This window comes from Anopheles coustani, chromosome 3 (genome assembly GCF_943734705.1).
Source record: "Anopheles coustani chromosome 3, idAnoCousDA_361_x.2, whole genome shotgun sequence".
NCBI lineage: Eukaryota > Metazoa > Arthropoda > Insecta > Diptera > Culicidae > Anopheles > Anopheles coustani.
Window position 1 is genome coordinate 14391747 of NC_071288.1, and position 20979 is coordinate 14412725.

General features: G+C 42.7%; 5 protein-coding genes across 6 annotated transcripts; 3 read left to right on the top strand and 2 right to left on the bottom strand.

Moving 5' to 3' along the window:
* Nucleotides 1-2: 2 nt before the first annotated feature.
* On the bottom strand, nt 3-1716 carry LOC131272404 (mitochondrial ribonuclease P catalytic subunit). Its single transcript, XM_058274127.1, has 2 exons — nt 497-1716; nt 3-414 (listed from the first exon to the last, which is right to left on the bottom strand). The coding sequence occupies exons 1-2, from the start codon at nt 1714-1716 to the stop codon at nt 81-83; spliced, it is 1554 nt and encodes a 517-aa protein (XP_058130110.1). The 3' UTR covers nt 3-80.
* Nucleotides 1717-2106: 390 nt separating this feature from the next.
* LOC131259501 (polyubiquitin-B) lies at nt 2107-3036 on the bottom strand. Its single transcript, XM_058261006.1, has one exon. The coding sequence runs from the start codon at nt 3025-3027 to the stop codon at nt 2107-2109; it is 921 nt and encodes a 306-aa protein (XP_058116989.1). The 5' UTR covers nt 3028-3036.
* A 1277-nt stretch (nt 3037-4313) lies between these two features.
* Nucleotides 4314-20425, top strand: LOC131259764 (polyubiquitin-C-like). 2 transcript variants are annotated; one of them, XM_058261344.1, is made up of 3 exons: nt 4314-4553; nt 12385-15343; nt 20400-20425. In XM_058261344.1, the coding sequence occupies exons 1-3, from the start codon at nt 4314-4316 to the stop codon at nt 20423-20425; spliced, it is 3225 nt and encodes a 1074-aa protein (XP_058117327.1). The 2 variants fall into 2 exon arrangements, with proteins under 2 accessions (XP_058117327.1, XP_058117326.1); XM_058261343.1 differs by lacking the exon at nt 20400-20425 and having other exon boundaries at nt 4314-4748; nt 12571-15388.
* Nucleotides 16898-19255, top strand: LOC131259765 (programmed cell death protein 2-like). The gene is made up of 3 exons (XM_058261345.1): nt 16898-17092; nt 17174-17993; nt 18053-19255. The coding sequence occupies exons 1-3, from the start codon at nt 16985-16987 to the stop codon at nt 18481-18483; spliced, it is 1359 nt and encodes a 452-aa protein (XP_058117328.1). The 5' UTR covers nt 16898-16984; the 3' UTR covers nt 18484-19255.
* On the top strand, nt 19485-20877 carry LOC131259768 (proteasome subunit alpha type-3). Its single transcript, XM_058261347.1, has 5 exons — nt 19485-19626; nt 19771-19977; nt 20055-20303; nt 20362-20474; nt 20543-20877. The coding sequence occupies exons 1-5, from the start codon at nt 19606-19608 to the stop codon at nt 20712-20714; spliced, it is 762 nt and encodes a 253-aa protein (XP_058117330.1). The 5' UTR covers nt 19485-19605; the 3' UTR covers nt 20715-20877.
* The last annotated feature ends 102 nt before the right edge of the window (nt 20878-20979 follow it).

A 20979-nucleotide genomic window follows, 5' to 3' on the forward strand; every position in this document is an offset into this window, starting at 1 on the left:
TTCCCAGTCTTTTATTATTATTTTTATTTAAGCACAGCTTCAAACTTTGCACTAACTTTTAGTTTCAACTATATCCCGATTTATTCAGCTTGAGCTATACTCAAGCAAAGCCACTCTGATTGCTTCTCAACTCTCGGTATACGATATCCGCATTCAACCAAAGGCACGTGCCAACGATTATCGATGCTCTTGTGTGCGTATAGTTCGTATTTAAACGGTGCCTTTATCATTACCCTTCCATCTGGCAGGATTGAGAGCAAAGAGTACTGATGTTCTTGCTGCCAACGCTTAAATATGCCGCTTACGGTATCACCCAACATAAACGAATGTTTCCTCATCAAATCTCTCGAAAAGAAATCGGTTTGAGGGCCACTTTCCAAAGCCGCATACAGCAGGAACGGATCATCTTGAGACCTTCGGAGGGTAGGTAAAAGAAAAAGAAAGTTGTAAGATTTTGTTCTACCCATATTCTATAATTTCTTCGGTAAATACTCACAGATCCTCGGTGAGAAAGAGGAAACTATTCTCACGAATGTATTTCATTTCTTTGGAACGCCATTTGTCCATATGTTGCCTGCCTATTACCAAAACTCGTTTCTTCTGTCGAACGTAGTGTCGAACTACAGCTGCAACCTGTTGCGCATAAACCGTAGGACTTTTCTGATTGCCCGAAGAAAATGCCACATTCAGACCATCGATGACCACATCATACGGAGTAGTCTTTTTGAGGAAATTTTGGAACCGTCGCAGTTCATCCGGTGTGGTACGGTTGAATATCTCCTTGTTTACAAATATGGCCTCGAGAAATTTTTCCTTTAGCTTTTGAAATGATTCTTCGGTGACCACGATGCTGGCGAGACTACCCTTACAATTGGAACATTTGCCGTTATCAGTGACTCTCGTTTCTTGTGCGATAACACCCGACTCCTTTGGAAGTGACTTTAGTACGTTTCCTAAGTGTTTGGATAGGAAAACGGAATTGTCATTCGTAAACTGTAACATTTTCTCGACGTTTTTGGCAAATGGTTGGCCATCTCTACGGCTGTACTCTAACCAGGACAAAAACGTTTCATCGTTCGGCAGCCTTTTGTTGTCGCACATTTCCTTCAGCATGGCCCAACCAATCGCGTCTTCCCCCGAGAGGAACGCTTTTGTGGCAATACAGTTATACGACGAGCTATCCGGTGTTCCTATAATCTTGATCATTTCCAACAGCTCCAATGAGTGTTTCCAGTGTTTTGTTAGAGTGAGGGCATTTATGGCATGCTCGCAGGTATTCGCATCTAGAACCGAGTTCTGCTCACGTAACTCAGAGTACATCCTCCAGATATCGGCCTCATCCTGATCGGTCAATGGGTCCTCAGTAAGTCGGTAAAGCCGCAGCAATTTACCCACAATTGCTAAATTAGTCTCCAGGCCTTTTTCTTGCATGTAACCCACGTAAGATTTTCCGATGCCTAGATTCGGACACAATCCCAGAACTATACTATCCACGTTGTTATCATTGAACCGCCGTTCGTTGAGAATGCTCGACCGAATGTTACCCCATTCTTCAACCGATGGTGGGCGGTTTGAACCAAGCTTGGCCTTGATGTAATCAACCGTGGCATTGGCGGGTTTGAGACGAGCACTTTTTTGAAAAACTCCCGCGTAGAATCGTACATTTTCAGTATAAAATAAACGCCGCGCACAAAATACGCCTGATCGGCAAAACATGTTGTTTATTATTGTTTTGTCTAGAAACTTACAGCACTGTGAGTCTTTGAGTGACATTTGAAAATGAATCACCGATGTAAACAAATTTTTACGAGAAACTGGCAGCATCGTCGCGATTTAAAAAAACCGTTGTTTACATTCCAGTTTGAGCAAAAATTTTATTCAATGAAATGCTCCAAAATGTGTATGTTTTTTTAGCTGGAGACGAAGTATTCTTTTTATGTAATCGTTAAACAATTCAAGAAAATGGCAGTTTTTGATTTCATACGTTTGCAGAATGTTTTCAGCAACATTCCCAGGCAGCTGTGAATTAGCAATAATTTCTCTTTGGCGTCAACAATCTTTGGTGTAGCACGATCTTCACTTGTGAAATAATTGCACAATATGACCCTATTCCTGACCTCCTTTCAGCCGCAACACAAGATGTATGGTGGATCCTTTAATGATACTGTATTCCTGCAATTCACGACCATCTTCTAGTTGTTTGCCGGCGAAGATCATGCGCTGCTGATTCGGGGGGATTTCCTCACGCTCATCGATCTGTTTCTTCACACTTTCGACCGTTGCCTCTGGTTCGGTGTCCACTGCGATCGTTTTTCCTGTCAACATCTTCACGAAGATCTGCATGCCTCCCTTGAGCCGAAGGACCAAATGAATCGTTGAACCCTTGATGATACTGTATTCCTGCAGCTGACGACCGTCTTCTAGCTGTTTGCCAGCAAAGATCATGCGCTGTTGATTCGGAGGAATTTCTTCGCGTTCGTCGACCTGTTTTTTTACACTTTCGACCGTCGCTTCCGGCTCCGTGTCAATCGCAATAGTTTTGCCAGTCAACATCTTGACAAAGACCTGCATGCCACCCTTGAGACGCAGTACCAAATGGATAGTGGAACCCTTGATAATACTGTACTCCTGAAGCTGGCGACCATCCTCCAGCTGTTTGCCGGCAAAAATCATTCTCTGTTGGTTTGGGGGGATTTCCTCCCGCTCATCAACCTGCTTCTTAACACTTTCGACCGTTGCCTCTGGTTCCGTGTCAATGGCGATGGTCTTGCCAGTCAACATCTTTACGAAAACCTGCATGCCTCCCTTCAGTCGCAGAACGAGATGAATGGTCGAGCCCTTGATGATGCTGTATTCCTGAAGCTGACGGCCGTCCTCAAGCTGTTTACCGGCGAAGATCATGCGCTGCTGATTCGGGGGAATTTCCTCACGCTCATCGATCTGCTTCTTTACACTTTCCACCGTTGCTTCCGGTTCGGTGTCCACGGCAATGGTCTTGCCAGTTAACATCTTCACGAAGATCTGCATGATGCTGACAATAAGATCGCTGTAACCGAGTAAAAATTTAGAAGAATGTTATAAAAACGACAACCTCCAAACACTCATCTTGCAGCGAAAAACTAATCTTGCCCACCTTTAGATCTCCACAGAAAAAATCAACTCAAATGGTAGCGCTAGCTCTCCCCAAGGGCACCGCCTGTATGATGCGATCTCTGATTGATCAACGGTTTTTATAGTATCGAACGTTGAGTGTGATATAATTGTAGTTTTGATGGTATGTTGCCAACAGAAAATCGAAACAACAATCGCAGACATTGACCTTCATTATGACCCGATAGAGAAACACATCGAAAAAGAAGTGAATGTCCTTTTTGTCTTCTTTTGTTTCCCAGAACCTATTGAACTATCAATATGTTAATTTGTCAATTTATCAAAGCCTAGGTAGTCCTTAATAAGTGTTCTTTGAACCTTTATGTTAACAAACATATCGCAATACTTATCCCTGAAAAGATTCGTTGCTCGCTCAAAGATATGCGGAAGCCTACATATGGCTATAATGTAAAAACTACCCTCTGCCAAGTCCTTACGTCACATGCGTCCCTTGTACTCGTACGCATACGCTTTGGCGAAATTTCATCGTCTCGGTTGATGACCTAATCATCTCGGTGGATTGCCAGACTACACTACCATTACACTATAAAATGCTTTCACTCTGCCACCCTTGACTTCAGTTCAAGGTAGCGTCAATTGTAATCAACAAAGCCCTTTCTATCGTCTTGTGATTTGTTTAGTCCGATTCGTAAACCCTTTCGTTTTATTTTAAATCCCTTTCTTCATCGTTCACCTGACATCAGCTGGCAGTAAGCGGTCGAAGATACAGGTGCGCCACAATTCTTAAATAAATGTTATTTCAGTTTTTATTTTATGTCCTAGATTAATCTACCACATTTTGTTAAACTCATCTTGCTAGACTTATTCGCATCGCATCATACCTGAAATGATCCAGTCACATGGTCGTGTAAACAACCGTTGGCAGGCAGACGAAAAGTGCAATGTGTCTACTACTAAGAATGACCTTCATCGTACAACAACCGACTTTTATTTTTAACCATCTCTTTCGTCGACGCATGACGTACGCGACGTTTCCCACAAAGATTAAACAAAGACCTGTAGCTAGTCAAGCGGAAGTGAAAGCATGATCACTACCGGTGCCAATAAATTATATTGCCAGTGTTTTGTGTAGTCGTCCGATGATGTAATTATTTTGTGACGATATAAATGAAACTAAGAGTCCTTTTTCACAGGCTTGCAAAATGCAAATTTTCGTGAAGACGCTAACCGGCAAGACGATCACGCTAGATGTCGTGGCCTCCGAGACGGTCTTGGATATAAAAAGCAAAATTGAAGAGCGAGAAGGTATAGCACCGGACCAGCAACGTATCATCTTCGCGGGAAAGCAGCTTCAAGATGGGAGGATCATTTCCGACTACAATATCCAGCACGGATCAACGATGCATCTGGTCCTGCGTCTGAAAGGAGGCATGCAAATCTTCGTGCGAATGCTGACGGGAAAAACCATCGCCATCGACACGGAACCGGAAGCGACGGTCGAAAGCGTCAAAAAGCAGGTTGATGAACGGGAAGAAATTCCCCCAAACCAACAGAGAATGATCTTTGCCGGCAAACAACTCGAGGATGGTCGGCAGCTGCAGGAATACAGTATTATAAAGGGCTCGACAATCCACTTGGTCCTTCGTCTAAAGGGGGGGATAAATATTTCCGGAAGGATGTTTATTGGCTAGAAAATTGCAATGGATTCCATAGATTCACATCGCCAATCGTCAAGAAAATTCCACGCATCAAAGGATGATTATTTTCGAATGTAAACAACTAGAAGCTTCTCGTTCTTGGAAAGACAGTCGTCACATTCGACGTTTGGCCTCCGACGGACGAACACGTCTTTAAGTTGGCAGTTAACAGCGAGTATAATTATACAAAGCGAAACGGTTTAAAATCCACAAAGCATCAAAGGAAGAGAGAAAGAAGGAAGGAATTAGGGTAGAGAAGTGTGTTGGAAGGACATATTTTTTGATCAGTGTGAGAAGGAAGTGAAAGGAGAAGAGGAAGGCAGAAGAGATGGGGGTCCAGGACCCCGGCGGGGGGTTATTAGCCAATAACCCCTTCAGCATTTTGTCCGAGGGGACAACGATAAAAAGAAAAAAGACTACTAAACAACAAGTGGACATCTATAGCTCGGTCATGAGTACAGAGGACGAACAATTTTTGGTAATGGAAGCAACGACTCCGGGTGAAAGTTGTGACAGGCTGAACCCGTTTATAGTTCAAAAAACATTCGAGTGTGCGATTGGAGACAAACCGTTAGAAGCAAGACGCCTACGAGACGGCAAAATGCTGGTGAAAGTGAAGTCGCAAAAACAGGCACAAAAATTGAAAAAAGTTACTAGTGTGCAGTATGGTAACGGACGTATACAAGTAAAAGTGGTGGATCACCCTACTTTGAATGTAGTAAAAGGAGTGATCAGGGCGTACGACATAGCGCATCTCAAAGAAGAGGAAATAGCAGAGGGGCTGAAGGACCAAAAGGTCACGGAGGTTCAAATCATCAAAAGGAAAGATAAGGATGGTCAACTAGTGAACTCCCGCATGGCTATCCTCACATTCAAATCGGCAAAACTACCTAAAAAAGTGGACTTTGGTTGGTACCCGTTAAAAGTAGAATTATATGTCCCAAGGCCGATGCGCTGCTTAAATTGTATGAAGCTAGGACATACTAAAAAATGGTGTAGGGGGGAAAAAACATGTGCCAAGTGTTCGGAAATAGATCATGAGGAGCCCTGCAAAAGAATAAAGTGCGTATCCTGTGGTGAGGAGCACCACACGCTGGACAAGGAATGCCCAGTGTACAAGGATGAGTGTGAGGTACAGAGAATCAGAACAGAAAAGAAGATACCATATATGGCAGCAAAAAAATTGAGACGAGAGGAGTGTCCGATCATTCCGCGAGTCTATACATACAACGGTAGAAGCTACGCCCAACAAACAGCAGGCAGACAAAACTATAAAGAAATAAAAAGTTCATCTCAAGAAAGAAAGAGTTTAGACATAGACACCAGTAACAACACAGAAAGAAGTTCAAATGATATTAGTACACAGAGAATCACAGAAACAAAAACAGAAACGACAACAACAAAAAAAACGGATAACATGAATACTAACGAACAAGTGATAGAAACATACGATAATGTTACTCTTACGAATGATGAAGAAGTTGCCTTCAAGGCAGGAGCGAAGGTATACATCGAGGAATTTCTGATAGAAGCGGTGGAGACATCGACGATGGAGGGCATTATAGATGAGGAGATATAAAAGATGACGCATAGTCCGCTCGACAAAAAAAAAAAAAAAGAAGATAAAATAAGAAAAGGAAAAAAAAAAATCGTAGGATCATGGCTAAGATAATACAGGCCAATGTTCAAGGATTGAAGAACAATGTAGAAGAAATTCTTAGAGTGTCGATAGTGGAAAAAGCGGACATCCTTTGCCTCCAAGAAACATGGTTGGGAGGTGCTAGTAATAGAAATGCCAGACTGAAAGGATTTAAGTTGATAACTGGTAATAGATCTGATGGTTACGGTGGTAGTGCTTTGGCAGTAAGAGACCACTACAAAGTGAAAAAAATTAATATTAAGGATCTGAACAATGAATATATCCAAGCGGTTGCAGGACAAGTAGAGCAGCTGAAAATGCTAATAGTTTCAATATATGTAAAACCAAATACCCCCAAAGAGGTCTTCCGGTCGTGGTTTATGAAGACGAGGAAGATAATGACGAAAACCAAAGATCATATAAAAATTCTCGCTGGCGACTTCAACGCCCACCACGGCGCTTGGGGGAATGCATATGAGGACGCGAAAGGAAAAATCCTCTTAGAGGAGTGTGAGATAGGGGATCTGTTGATTCTACAAAATGGGGAACACACCCATGTAAGTCACACCGGAACAAACACTGCTATTGATTTGACATTAGTACCAATAAACATGGCACATAGGGTACAAAGAACGGTCACGGATAGGCATATTGGTGGGAGCAGCCACAAAATGATTACCATTATAACTGACAAAACTAGTGTGACTAAGAAAATAAGAATAAGCGATAGGAATAAGATAATTAAACAAATTCAAGAACTTAAAGTAAATCAAGAGACGAGCTTAGCTAGCATAACCAAAGACATAAATAATATTAAAAAAGTAAACACAAAGACTAGCACAATGGTCCCTAAATCGTGGTGGACTAAGGATATAGAGGCAGCACTAGAGAGAAGGGATGACTCGAGAAGGAGATATAACTGTGAGAAGTCAATTGAGAACCAGATCATAGCAAAGAAGGATGCGGCAAAGCTAAGGTTCCTCATTAAACAAGAGAAAAATAAACAATGGGAAAGGACGATAGATAAGATAGATGCTAACACGTCCACGTCTGAATTATGGAGACTGGTCAGAAGACTAAAAGGAGCAAAGCAACGCGAGCAAGAACCTAACGTGATAGTAAGTGACAATCGGGCAGCAAAGGAATTCTTGAAAAAGAATTTCAATACCGCCGGTCCTAAGAAGATAGTCATTCCCAACGGATTAATATCAGAAAATGTGATACTAGATGTAGAGAAATGGAACGCCATTCTAAAAAAAAAAAAGAACACGGCACCTGGGAAAGATGGGGTTTCATATGAAATCATTAGACATTTCAATACCGAAACGGTAGAGGCCATAATTAAGGATATTAACAAAATGTACCAAAGAGGGAAAGTAGAGCAAAAAATGAAGACTATCAAAGTAGTAGCCTTAAAGAAACCAGGGAAAGATTCGGAGTTAGTAGAGGCATACAGACCGATATCCTTGCTCCCAACTTTCACCAAAATAACTAACACAGCAGTATTAGATAGAGTAAGGATGCAGCTAGAGAGGTACCACTCTCTCCCAGAAACCAGCTTTGGCTTCCGGAAAAACAGGGCCACCACAACGGCCTTAAACCTCCTTGTGAGTATAATTACGAAAAATGGGAGAAGTAACAATCATACTGGCGTAATTTTTATAGACATAAAAAACGCGTACAATTGTGTGATAACGAATAAGTTAATAAGCTCTCTAGAATCCTATCTAATATCTCAAGAGGATATAAGATGGATAGGCGACTTTCTATCTAATCGTAGGCTAGAACTAAAAACGGACCAGGCGATCATAGTTAGAAAAGTATCAAATGGACTGCCACAAGGGGATGTACTATCCCCCATCCTCTTTAACATCTACACAGCCAAATGCCATAGTATAAACAATGAAAAAATTAGACTGATTCAGTATGCGGATGATTTTGCCCTGATTGAATCAGCAAAGACGTTCCAAGCTATGGCAACCAAATTACAACACTCTCTTGACTGGCTGATCGGGTCACTCAACTCTTTAAATTTTACCGTTAACACAAACAAAACAAAGGTAATGACCTTCCCTAGCTGTGATATTAAAGTAAGATTAGATATAGGACAAGAGACTATCGAACATACCAAAGAGCACCGATTCCTGGGGGTGGAAATAGACAATAAGCTGAAATTTAACAAGCACTTGAAAGGACAACGCGATAAAGCAGCTGGCAGACTAAATGTGATGAAGGCTTTATGTAATATCAGGCATAACATTAACCCCAAAAAAGGAATGCAACTCCATAGGGCAATTGTGAGGAGCAGTGTTGAATATGGAATTGGCCTAAGCCTAAATGCTCAAAAATCTGTCCATAGTTCCATAAATACTGTACTGCATCAATCGCTGAGAAGGGCAACAGGGTGCTCAAAAACTACCCCGATCAACACCCTAATGGCTTTAGCAGGTGAAGTCCCGTTCCACATAAGGAGCAAGTTTCTAGTAGCCAAGGAAACGGCAAAAATGTTAGCCTACTCACCCCCGAATGCGCGCTACTTGGTCAGCACGGATAGTAGAGGCAGGAAAAAAAGAATGACGGCCCACGAAAAAGCATACTGGGAGTTTAAATCAATTATGGATAACGTAGCTAGAATAAGCATAAATGATAACGCAAACTGTGATATAAAAATTAATAAGAAAGTGCCAGGGGTAGATAATAAAAAACAAGATGTAGATAAGCAAGTGACTCTACAGCCTTGTTTGGTCCTAGTGGAGAACAACAAGAACAAACCCGCCATTTACACGGATGGAAGTGTGACGACAGCTGGCTGTGGGGTAGGGATATACATAACTGATCCTACAAACAAAGAGGCACAGGAATACGCATTCAGATTAAGTAACGATACTAACATAAGTTCAGTAGAGCTTACCGCGATCAATAAGGCGCTAGAAATAGCTGCTCAAAAAAGACTGAAAAATCCTGTGATATTTACAGACAGTATGGTAGCCTGCGAGATTATAGAAAATACTAGTCAAGAAGACTATACAGATGAAATAGTCAGTAGTATAATCGACAATATCTTATACCTGGAAGCGTCCTTGCAATGGATCCCTAGTCATGTGGGGATTCCGGGAAATGAGAAGGCGGACGTACTCGCCAAAGAAGGGACGTCCGCGAATAATATGATACATAATAAGCTTAGACTGCAGGATGTTATTGGGATATTACATAAGAAAATGTGGGACGAGACTAATTTATGGTACACGCAAATAAGCCAGACGAAAGGAAAAAAATTCTACGACTTTCAAAACAAAATGGAAAAAAGAATGTGGCACCATGGTCTCAACCTAACGACCAAAGAAATAAGAATGGTTAACAGATTAGCAGCGGGACACGAGTGTAGCAGGTACTGGCTGAATAAAATGGGAATCGTGGAGGACGGAAACTGCAGCAGCTGCGACATGCCTTGCACTGCAAGGCATATGGTGTTTGACTGCGAGAAGTACAGGATAGATAGAAAAAAGAACGGAATAACCATGCAAAAATTCGTAGAGAGCTTCAAAAACAAGGAAAGTCATTACATGAAGACCATATGCAACTTTATATTATCGAACAAAATAAGGTTTTAAAAAAAAAAAAAAAAATAATCAAAGAAAAACAGAGAAACACAGTGTAAGTTAACCAAGGATTATCCTTACCTTTCCATGCTACACAATCAACCACCGAGAAGGCCCGGTATATGGCTTGGGTTAATTCTCCGCTACCAGAAAGAAAATGCTGGTTAGCCCACCGACCATCCTGGAAAGGTTAGGAGTCTACAGTTAACCAGTATAAACGGAAGACACACAGCGTCTGGTATCAGGACAAACGTCAGTTGTAAAGTAGCAAACAGACAACAGGTATATGAAGTAGGGCTTTCAGTTCCAACAGATAGCTAGACAGGCTGAGGTCTAAACACAGAAAGTATTATTCTTACAGAAAAACGGACGTATAGCCGTAGTAGCTAGTCCTAATTTGGGATCAGAGGTCTATGTCTCCAGGTTAGCTTGCGAAGGCCCAGGAAGCTGGATTCAAAAGCCGTACTGGAGTAAATCCTCGCTGAAGAAGAAGAAGAAGAAGAAGAAGAAAGACAGTCGTCTGTTGCAGGAGAACAGCATTTTCAAGGACTCCATTATCCCCTTTATACCTAAGGAAGGCAGGTTTAAATGTACGTAAATATCTATTTTTTAAATAATAAACAAAAAAAGTAAAATAAAACACGGGATAAAATTACGCTGAATACAACACAAATACGTCAAATTCTGATTCATTCAAAATGAACGCGCTGCTGAATTCATTTCGGAGAAAATGAATCGATTTGGCGATACTATAAATAACAGGCGAAAATCCTACAGAGCGCAGTTTGCTGTTAGCTGTTAAACGGATCACATCTGAGAAATCTACGTGAAAAAGCGATAGTGTGAATTTGCAGTGTTGAATATTATCTGAACCCTATTGTGTGAAAGAAGTTTTAATTGTACTGTGTTTCTGAAAAAGGTTAGATCAGTGTACCTAGTGTAGTGATTTACCTGTGTTGCTACAATATTCACATTTGCTAAATAATGGTGCCACAAGGAGCTATGCCAAATCATTCGTAATCGCTTCCTTTTGTGCACTTTATACGATTGCATCATCCTGTGCAGTGCAGCAAATCAAATTAGATTTAACGAGTTGACCTAATTTTTGAAGCCAAGACTGAACCAAAGCGGGCTAAATCATAATTGAGTTATATAAATTACGAAACTAAAATCGTAATCACTATATTTGCTATACAATGCGAAAAGGCTGTGCATAACAAAATCGACACGTCATAGCTATGATCCTTAGAGAATGATGAAATCAATTTGGGAAAATAACATGAGTCATCGAAATAGGGCGTTTAAAACACTTTAAAGCAAATTTCTTCGCATCAATTTGTATTTCTTTGTTCGCGATAAGTAGATCTAGGTCGCTGCGTCACAGAGCCTTCTAGAAGGTTCCCGCAATTGTGTTTATAGATGTTGACTTGTGTACACTTCCGTGATATAGTCGAATGACGCACTTGGAAACAAGTTGCTGTGTGAATAAACGCAACAAATTTATTTACAGTGAGACGCATAGAAAAAGAACAATTGTCTGACTTTTAGAGTAGTTACCATTGTTATGGCTACTATTGATAACTTCATTTTATTCGTGGCACTATGGACAGATTTTACTACATTGACATGCTCAAACAAAATGTGAAGGAAAGTGTCGATAAAATGGGAATCGCACAAGACTATGCATTTTATCATGACAATGATCCCAAGCATAAGCCTTGGGTAACACGAATGTGGCTTCTTTATAACTGCCCAAAAGTTCTGGAGACCCCTCCTCAATCTCCTGATCTAAATGTTATTGGACATTTATGGGACACTTGAAAAAAAAACTAGCACCACCACAGAACAACCAATAAAACCCAACTAGAACCGGCAATTCTTAAAGAGTGGAATGAAATTGGGCCTGAAGTTTGTAAAAAGTTAGTGGACAGTATGCCTAGACGTTCGAAGGCAGTGATAGACGCTAGTGGGAACAGTACAAAGTATTAATAACCAACAATAATAATGAAATAAACAATGAATTCTACCAGAACCCAACTGTCCAACTTAACGATTGACTTGCAAAATAATGACTTTTTTCGCTATTTCGGTCATTACGCCGTTCGTTGAAGGATTTTTGGACCGTTTCTTTTGTACATGCTTCGCCAGAAGGTGTGTGAAGATAAATTGACAAAAAAAAACCATTGTTATCAATAGTGACTACTCTAAAAATGAACGCGAAGTCAGACAAATGTTCTTTCTCCAAGTGTCCCACTTACCGATTTGCATAGTGTATGTATTCCTGATATTCACATAATACTTTTTCTTTTCCCTTTGATTAACAGCAATCAAGATGCAGATTTTCGTCAAGACCCTCACGGGAAAGACCATCACCTTGGAGGTTGAGCCTTCCGATACGATTGAGAATGTGAAGGCCAAGATTCAGGACAAGGAGGGAATCCCTCCAGATCAGCAGCGTCTCATCTTCGCCGGCAAGCAGCTGGAAGATGGTCGTACTCTTTCGGATTACAACATCCAGAAGGAGTCTACTCTCCATCTGGTCCTTCGTCTGCGCGGTGGAATGCAGATTTTCGTCAAGACTCTTACGGGAAAGACCATCACCTTGGAGGTTGAGCCTTCCGATACGATTGAGAATGTGAAGGCCAAGATTCAGGACAAGGAGGGAATCCCTCCAGATCAGCAGCGTCTCATCTTTGCCGGTAAGCAGCTGGAAGATGGCCGTACTCTTTCGGATTACAACATCCAGAAGGAGTCTACTCTCCATCTGGTCCTTCGTCTGCGCGGTGGAATGCAGATTTTCGTCAAGACTCTTACGGGAAAAACCATCACCTTGGAGGTTGAGCCTTCCGATACGATTGAGAATGTGAAGGCCAAGATTCAGGACAAGGAGGGAATCCCTCCAGATCAGCAGCGTCTCATCTTCGCCGGTAAGCAGCTGGAAGATGGCCGTACTCTTTCGGATTACAACATCCAGAAGGAGTCTACTCTCCATCTGGTCCTTCGTCTGCGCGGTGGAATGCAGATTTTCGTCAAGACTCTTACGGGAAAGACCATCACCTTGGAGGTTGAGCCTTCCGATACTATTGAGAATGTGAAGGCCAAGATTCAGGACAAGGAGGGAATCCCTCCAGATCAGCAGCGTCTCATCTTCGCCGGTAAGCAGCTGGAAGATGGCCGTACTCTTTCGGATTACAACATCCAGAAGGAGTCTACTCTCCATCTGGTCCTTCGTCTGCGCGGTGGAATGCAGATTTTCGTCAAGACTCTTACGGGAAAAACCATCACCTTGGAAGTTGAGCCATCTGACACGATTGAAAATGTGAAGGCCAAGATTCAGGACAAGGAGGGAATCCCTCCAGATCAGCAGCGTCTCATCTTCGCCGGCAAGCAGCTGGAAGATGGCCGTACTCTTTCGGATTACAACATCCAGAAGGAGTCTACTCTCCATCTGGTCCTTCGTCTGCGCGGTGGAATGCAGATTTTCGTCAAGACTCTTACGGGAAAGACCATCACCTTGGAGGTTGAGCCTTCCGATACGATTGAGAATGTGAAGGCCAAGATTCAGGACAAGGAGGGAATCCCTCCAGATCAGCAGCGTCTCATCTTCGCCGGCAAGCAGCTGGAAGATGGCCGTACTCTTTCGGATTACAACATCCAGAAGGAGTCTACTCTCCATCTGGTCCTTCGTCTGCGCGGTGGAATGCAGATTTTCGTCAAGACTCTTACGGGAAAGACCATCACCTTGGAGGTTGAGCCTTCCGATACTATTGAGAATGTGAAGGCCAAGATTCAGGACAAGGAGGGAATCCCTCCAGATCAGCAGCGTCTCATCTTCGCCGGCAAGCAGCTGGAAGATGGCCGTACTCTTTCGGATTACAACATCCAGAAGGAGTCTACTCTCCATCTGGTCCTTCGTCTGCGCGGTGGAATGCAGATTTTCGTCAAGACTCTTACGGGAAAGACCATCACCTTGGAAGTTGAGCCATCTGACACGATTGAAAATGTGAAGGCCAAGATTCAGGACAAGGAGGGAATCCCTCCAGATCAGCAGCGTCTCATCTTCGCCGGCAAGCAGCTGGAAGATGGCCGTACTCTTTCGGATTACAACATCCAGAAGGAGTCTACTCTCCATCTGGTCCTTCGTCTGCGCGGTGGAATGCAGATTTTCGTCAAGACTCTTACGGGAAAGACCATCACCTTGGAGGTTGAGCCTTCCGATACTATTGAGAATGTGAAGGCCAAGATTCAGGACAAGGAGGGAATCCCTCCAGATCAGCAGCGTCTCATCTTCGCCGGCAAGCAGCTGGAAGATGGTCGTACTCTTTCGGATTACAACATCCAGAAGGAATCTACTCTCCATCTGGTCCTTCGTCTGCGCGGTGGAATGCAGATTTTCGTCAAGACTCTTACGGGAAAGACCATCACCTTGGAGGTTGAGCCTTCCGATACTATTGAGAATGTGAAGGCCAAGATTCAGGACAAGGAGGGAATCCCTCCAGATCAGCAGCGTCTCATCTTCGCCGGCAAGCAGCTGGAAGATGGCCGTACTCTTTCGGATTACAACATCCAGAAGGAGTCTACTCTCCATCTGGTCCTTCGTCTGCGCGGTGGAATGCAGATTTTCGTCAAGACTCTTACGGGAAAGACCATCACCTTGGAAGTTGAGCCATCTGACACGATTGAAAATGTGAAGGCCAAGATTCAGGACAAGGAGGGAATCCCTCCAGATCAGCAGCGTCTCATCTTCGCCGGTAAGCAGCTGGAAGATGGCCGTACTCTTTCGGATTACAACATCCAGAAGGAGTCTACTCTCCATCTGGTCCTTCGTCTGCGCGGTGGAATGCAGATTTTCGTCAAGACTCTTACGGGAAAAACCATCACCTTGGAGGTTGAGCCTTCCGATACTATTGAGAATGTAAAGGCCAAGATTCAGGACAAGGAGGGAATCCCTCCAGATCAGCAGCGTCTCATCTTCGCCGGTAAGCAGCTGGAAGATGGCCGTACTCTTTCGGATTACAACATCCAGAAGGAGTCTACTCTCCATCTGGTCCTTCGTCTGCGCGGTGGAATGCAGATTTTCGTCAAGACTCTTACGGGAAAGACCATCACCTTGGAGGTTGAGCCTTCCGATACTATTGAGAATGTGAAGGCCAAGATTCAGGACAAGGAGGGAATCCCTCCAGATCAGCAGCGTCTCATCTTCGCCGGTAAGCAGCTGGAAGATGGCCGTACTCTTTCGGATTACAACATCCAGAAGGAGTCTACTCTCCATCTGGTCCTTCGTCTGCGTGGTGGTTTTTAAAATTGAAAATAAATCATCAGCACGTTGAAATCTCACGCTACTTACTGCTTTTTAATTCTTTTCAAATTATTATATTGAGAAATGGATTATATTTGGTGTTCGTCAATAGCCTTTCAGAATGGTGGAATTATTAAAAAGAATGCGAAGGGTTGTCCAATAAATACGTGTGTTAATGAAAAGAAGGTCTTGATGAATGACTGTTGTATGATATTTTGGTTTACATTTCTTTTCTGTTAGTTTAAATTTTAACTCTTGCATTATAACAAACCGTTCGTAGGTTTTATGAAGAACGAAAATTTATTTAGAAAATTGTTTTAAACAGACGCCCGATGAAAATGATGTAGGGGTGGCTGGGGTAATACACACCCCTGAAGCAATACGCACCCTTTCCCATTTCCCTTGAAAAACGAGTTTTGGACGCGTAAAAAGTAGTCACCCTGTAAGATCAAACTAAAATGTGGTCACTCTGTGAGTTTGATAGCTCTACATCAACAGAAACGCGAAATAAACGCAAAACAAAATCATTCTCAGCTCAGACAGTTTTTGTTATAACGTGACGTGCCATTCCGCTAAGGAATATTAAGTGCAAAAACCGATATTTACCCACGAGGAATACAAAATTTAGTGAATTGAGAATCAGTGCTTGAGACTGTTCATGAAAATTTCGGAAAGTATGCAGATTTACTCATATTTTAGTTGAAAATGTGTTCAACAGGCAATATGCACCCACTATGTCGGGGTATAATGCACCAGTTTGTAAACAAACTACAGTTGGTCCCCGCAGTACGCGAATGTTTGGGACCGGACGCAATCGCGTATATCGAATTTTCGCGTATTGCGGATTTCCACTGCATTTTCGTTTATACCTCATATTGAAGAGTTGACACTGAGAGGGAACCGCTTATTTAACATATCTTTTATCGAAATCACTAAAAAGTGTTCCATTTCTTACATTGCATAATTATGTCTTTGTTAAAAAGTGCATATTAAAAACTTAATTCTACCAAAACAAAGTAAAATTGACTTGTCAGAACTCAAGCAACGCTATGAGCTGTCAGTTGTAAAAAATCGCGTATTGCGAATTCGCGTATATCGAGTATCGCGTACTGCGGGGACCAACTGTATCTTTATTTGACAGTCTATGCTGCCTCTTTGTTGTGGTGCGTATTGCCTCTTTGTTGTGGTTCGTATTGCCCCTTTGTTGGCGTGCGTATTACCCCTAGCAAAGGTGCGTTTTGCCTCAACCAGATACAGATCGATCAAAAATTGAACTTTTTCAAAACTGAAAAAATTACGTTTTTCGTAGCAAAAAAAGCAAACATTCCTGAACTGGTAACTAGTTTGATCCTTTATGAATCCTATTCAGTGACAAAATCAACAATCAAGAGCCAAGTTGTTAGAAAATTTTCTAGTTTTCCTTAAGGGGTGCGTATTACCCCATCCACCCCTATATCATCGTTTGAAATGTTGTGAGGATTCCATTGACAGTTTGCACAAATTGACAGATTGTTATACGCCTGCGTGATAGATACAATTTGTCAGAAAACAACAGACTTTGGAAAAGGATCTGAAAAATCAATCGTCCCAGCTGATTTTACTCATTTGTATTCGAGCGTTGCAATTTACAAGTGCTGGGATGGCAAAGCAAAAATCCCTTATTCTACTAGGTTACGATGATGAACCGATTGCGGTGAAGGATAGACTGTACCTTTCGCACACGACGAACAAAATCGGTGGCCACGCGGTAAGTTCGGTGTGATTTCTTTTATACTATGAAAACGATCGATAATTTTTGTACTTCTTTGTTCGTAACCACCTGGGATAGGATTGGCCTGCTGGTGCTGTGGAAATACAGCCGTGCCTATTCTGTGGTCTGCAAAGGCCCCTTATTCTGCAGATTTACGCTCCACTGGAGGATTCTCAGTTCCACCGCACGCTTTATCTTTTCGCTTGCTTAAACGCCCCGTGTTCGACGCAATCACAATCGTGGACTTGTATACGAATACAATCCCTCGAAAAGAGCTCTCCTGGAGGTGATGGTTGTGAGACGCGATCCGTAAAGCTACCGGCGAAGGATGCCACGATATCCTGGTGCAGTGGTGCAGATGACTGGGGAGACGAAGAGGAGAGTGCACCCACGGGCAAGGGAGATGAGTACAGCACGGGCACTTTTATGCGGGTCGATACGAGCAATGTTGGCGATTCCGAGCAACAACTGAACGAAGAGAACGGCAATGTGATCCAGTACGAGAAGGTGTCCGATGAAGACGACGAGAGTAATTCTATGGAGGTGGAACCGATTCCGGGGTTTGAACACTTGCGTGTTGACGAGACAAACGCCAATGCAGGAGGCGATGGACGATCGTCGGGAGCGATGGGTGGAGAGCTTATCGATAATTTGTACACACCCAAAGCAACTGCAGAGATTGAAGGTCCGGAGGCGGAAGTAGTGATTGTTGACGAGCCCAACTCACCGAAACGTGATTTGATAGCGCTGCTCAAGCAGCCACAACTTGTGCCACGAAATATCGAAGACTTAACGCTGCGAGGATTGTACATCAGTGTGGATGAAGAGCGTACGAGCGTACCGGTAATGTCCGAGCATGTACGGGAACTTCTCGAAGAATATCGGCGTAATGATGAAGGTACGTGATTTCCATATACGAGTAGATAATTTATTAAACGCTTTTTTTCCTGTTTTTAGTCAAAACGAGCCCAGATAGTCCCTCTGAAAACGTGGCATCAGGAGGTAAAGGACCAACCAAAACCAACCACGATCTAGAGCTATATGAGAAAGGCATTCCGATGCATGGTGATCTGATGTTTCACTCGTTCATGTGCAAGTTGCAGGAAAATCCAGGTCAAATCTTGCGTTACTCGCGCAACGCTGTGCCATTGCTGATATCTCCAATCAAGGATGTAACAATTCCGCCACAATGTCAGTATTGCAAGAGCGAGATGATCTGTGAAGTTCAACTGCTGCCAACGTTGATCGACAAACTGCGATTCGAGGTGAACGATGAAAGGGCACCGATCGATTTTGGCAATGTTCTGGTTTGGACCTGTATGAAAAGCTGCTGGGACACTCCGGATAAAATGCGCCAGGAGCTTGTACTAGTGCAAACGGAGTCTTAAATAATACAACGCGACAGTTCTGATACAAATGAACGTTTGCCTTTCGAATAATGCAATGTTACGTGCATTCGTTTTAACGTATGATATAACCATCGTTTCCTTGAGGCAAAGCACAAGATGAGGCGTTTCAAAAGCGTATCATTAGTACTGAAAATATCGTCAATTGCTGAAACCATCTTTCCCAACAAGAAAGCAGCGATAACGGAAGCGTATCAGCTTTTTATGTCACACGGTGTGTTGGGAACGATCGGTGATTCCTGACCCAAGACAGTTTTAACGCATTTTATATGAAACATCCAATGTCTCCAGTGAGCGTCTATATCGCAAAGTCAGTTAAATAATAATAACTCCTATTCTAAACGCAGTAGATTTAATGTGATAGAACAAACAAACACAACCACGTGCTGACGTGTAAAGCGAAGCGAAAGATTTGCTACCTTCGGTGCCGCTGTGCCGTCCGTACTCCTTGGCGAAAATTAATTTAAATAACACAACACATGCGCTAGTCGGATATGTTCGCTAAACGCCAAACGATATTAGAAACCAGCGACTTCTGTACTGCTATGCGCCATTCTCGTGCTGCAAACCGGAAAAACAGCACTAGCTAACTGTTCAAATATGTTTTAAAATCAAGCATACCGATAGTAGTAGCGAAGAACGTGTGGTGGTAGTTTAACAGTGTTAACTATTTTAATCCTACATTTTGAAGAATCATTATGAATTTATTAGCATTTTACGTGTTTACTTCCAATTCTAAATAAACAAACGAGACTTATGAGCTAATGTTCTTTATTTTCTCTTATTCCAATATTCAATTTCAGTAACTCATAACCGTACCTGAATTTTTAACACATTCAATTTAGTTTTTTTTTATCTAAACCCGTCTGATCTCACAAATTTAAATTTACCCAAGGTTTCTATATGACATTAGTTCAACATCTGTGTTGTAGGCATCTTGATGTCAATGGACGTCTATTTTGTTGTCAATCGTAGCTGTCATACATTGCATTTTTGTGTTTCTCATCGCTTCGGTGTAGTAATTTCTGCTGTTTCATCCGGCAAGTGATCGTGGTTTCCCGTTTCTAGTAGTGCTCCGAATCAAGCTTATTGCATTCTTCAAAAATGAGTTCGATCGGAACCGGTGTAAGTAATATTCACCTAAAACAACGCTTGCGGCTGTATTGAAAACTGAATAAACTCGTTGAGGTTATGGTGGGCGATGGTTCTGTTTGGGTTTTGCAAGTGCTACTAACTTTTGATTCCTTTCTTTCCGTCGCGCTTTTCCAGTACGATCTGTCCGCATCACAGTTTTCCCCAGATGGTCGCGTATTCCAAATCGAGTACGCCGGTAAGGCCGTCGAAAACAGTGGCACCGTTATCGGACTGCGCGGTAAGGATGGTATTGTTTTGGCCGTGGAAAAGCTCATTACCAGCAAACTGTACGAGCCCGATTGCGGTACACGCATATTCACCATCGACACTTCCATCGGAATGGTGAGTTTTGGATCGAATCATCTCCGTGCATAAGAATCATGCCAATAACATGGGGTGTCTTTAATTATTCGCCACAGGCTATAAGCGGAATGATCACCGATGGTAGAGCAGTTGTGGACATTGCCCGGCAAGAAGCCGCCAGTTATCGGCAGCAGAACAATCGTCCCATTCCGTTGAAGCAGTTGAATGATCGCTTGTCCAGCTATTTCCACGCGTACACACTGTACAGTGCGGTTCGTCCGTTTGGTGTGAGCGTGATCCTTGCCTCTTGGTCGGAAGAGAAGGGTCCAGAGATGTACATGATCGATCCTTCCGGAGTGTCTTGCGTAAGTGTTGTGTGCATCATCATAAGTGGCTTTGATTTTAATAAATCGTTGATTGCAGGGGTACTTTGGTTGCGCCGTTGGTAAAGCGAAGCAGACCGCGAAAACGGAAATCGAAAAGCTGAAGCTTTCCGAGATGAGCGTCAAGGATCTGGTTCTTACGGCCGGAAAAATGTAAGTCATATTAACACTGTCCCACTAACGTTGTTGCAGCAAATTGTACCGTTCTCTTTCATCCACAGTATCTACCAAGTGCATGATGAACTGAAGGACAAAGACTTCAAGCTCGAGCTCAGTTGGGTTTGCCAGGACTCGAAGGGTGTTCACAAAACCGTCCCGGCCGAGGTGTACGCTGCCGCCAACCGTGCCGGCCAGGAGGCCGTCGATGAGGACGATAGTGATAACGAAATCTAAATTAAGGTAGTGTTGCATACGTCTATGGTTCGGATTCCGGTCCCCCAGATTTGGTGGTATAAACTGGTCTTTGTAAAGAAGTAAAAACACATGGTGGGTTACATTTTTTCTCCTTCTATTTAGATCTATTGCTAAGTTTCCATACAAATACACACCGATACCATAACGAATGAAAATGCACGAATGTTATGAAAGAATGGTTGCAACATACATAATACATTCTTCTCCTATTAATCGAGAGTTGGTGGATTTGGTATCACATTTA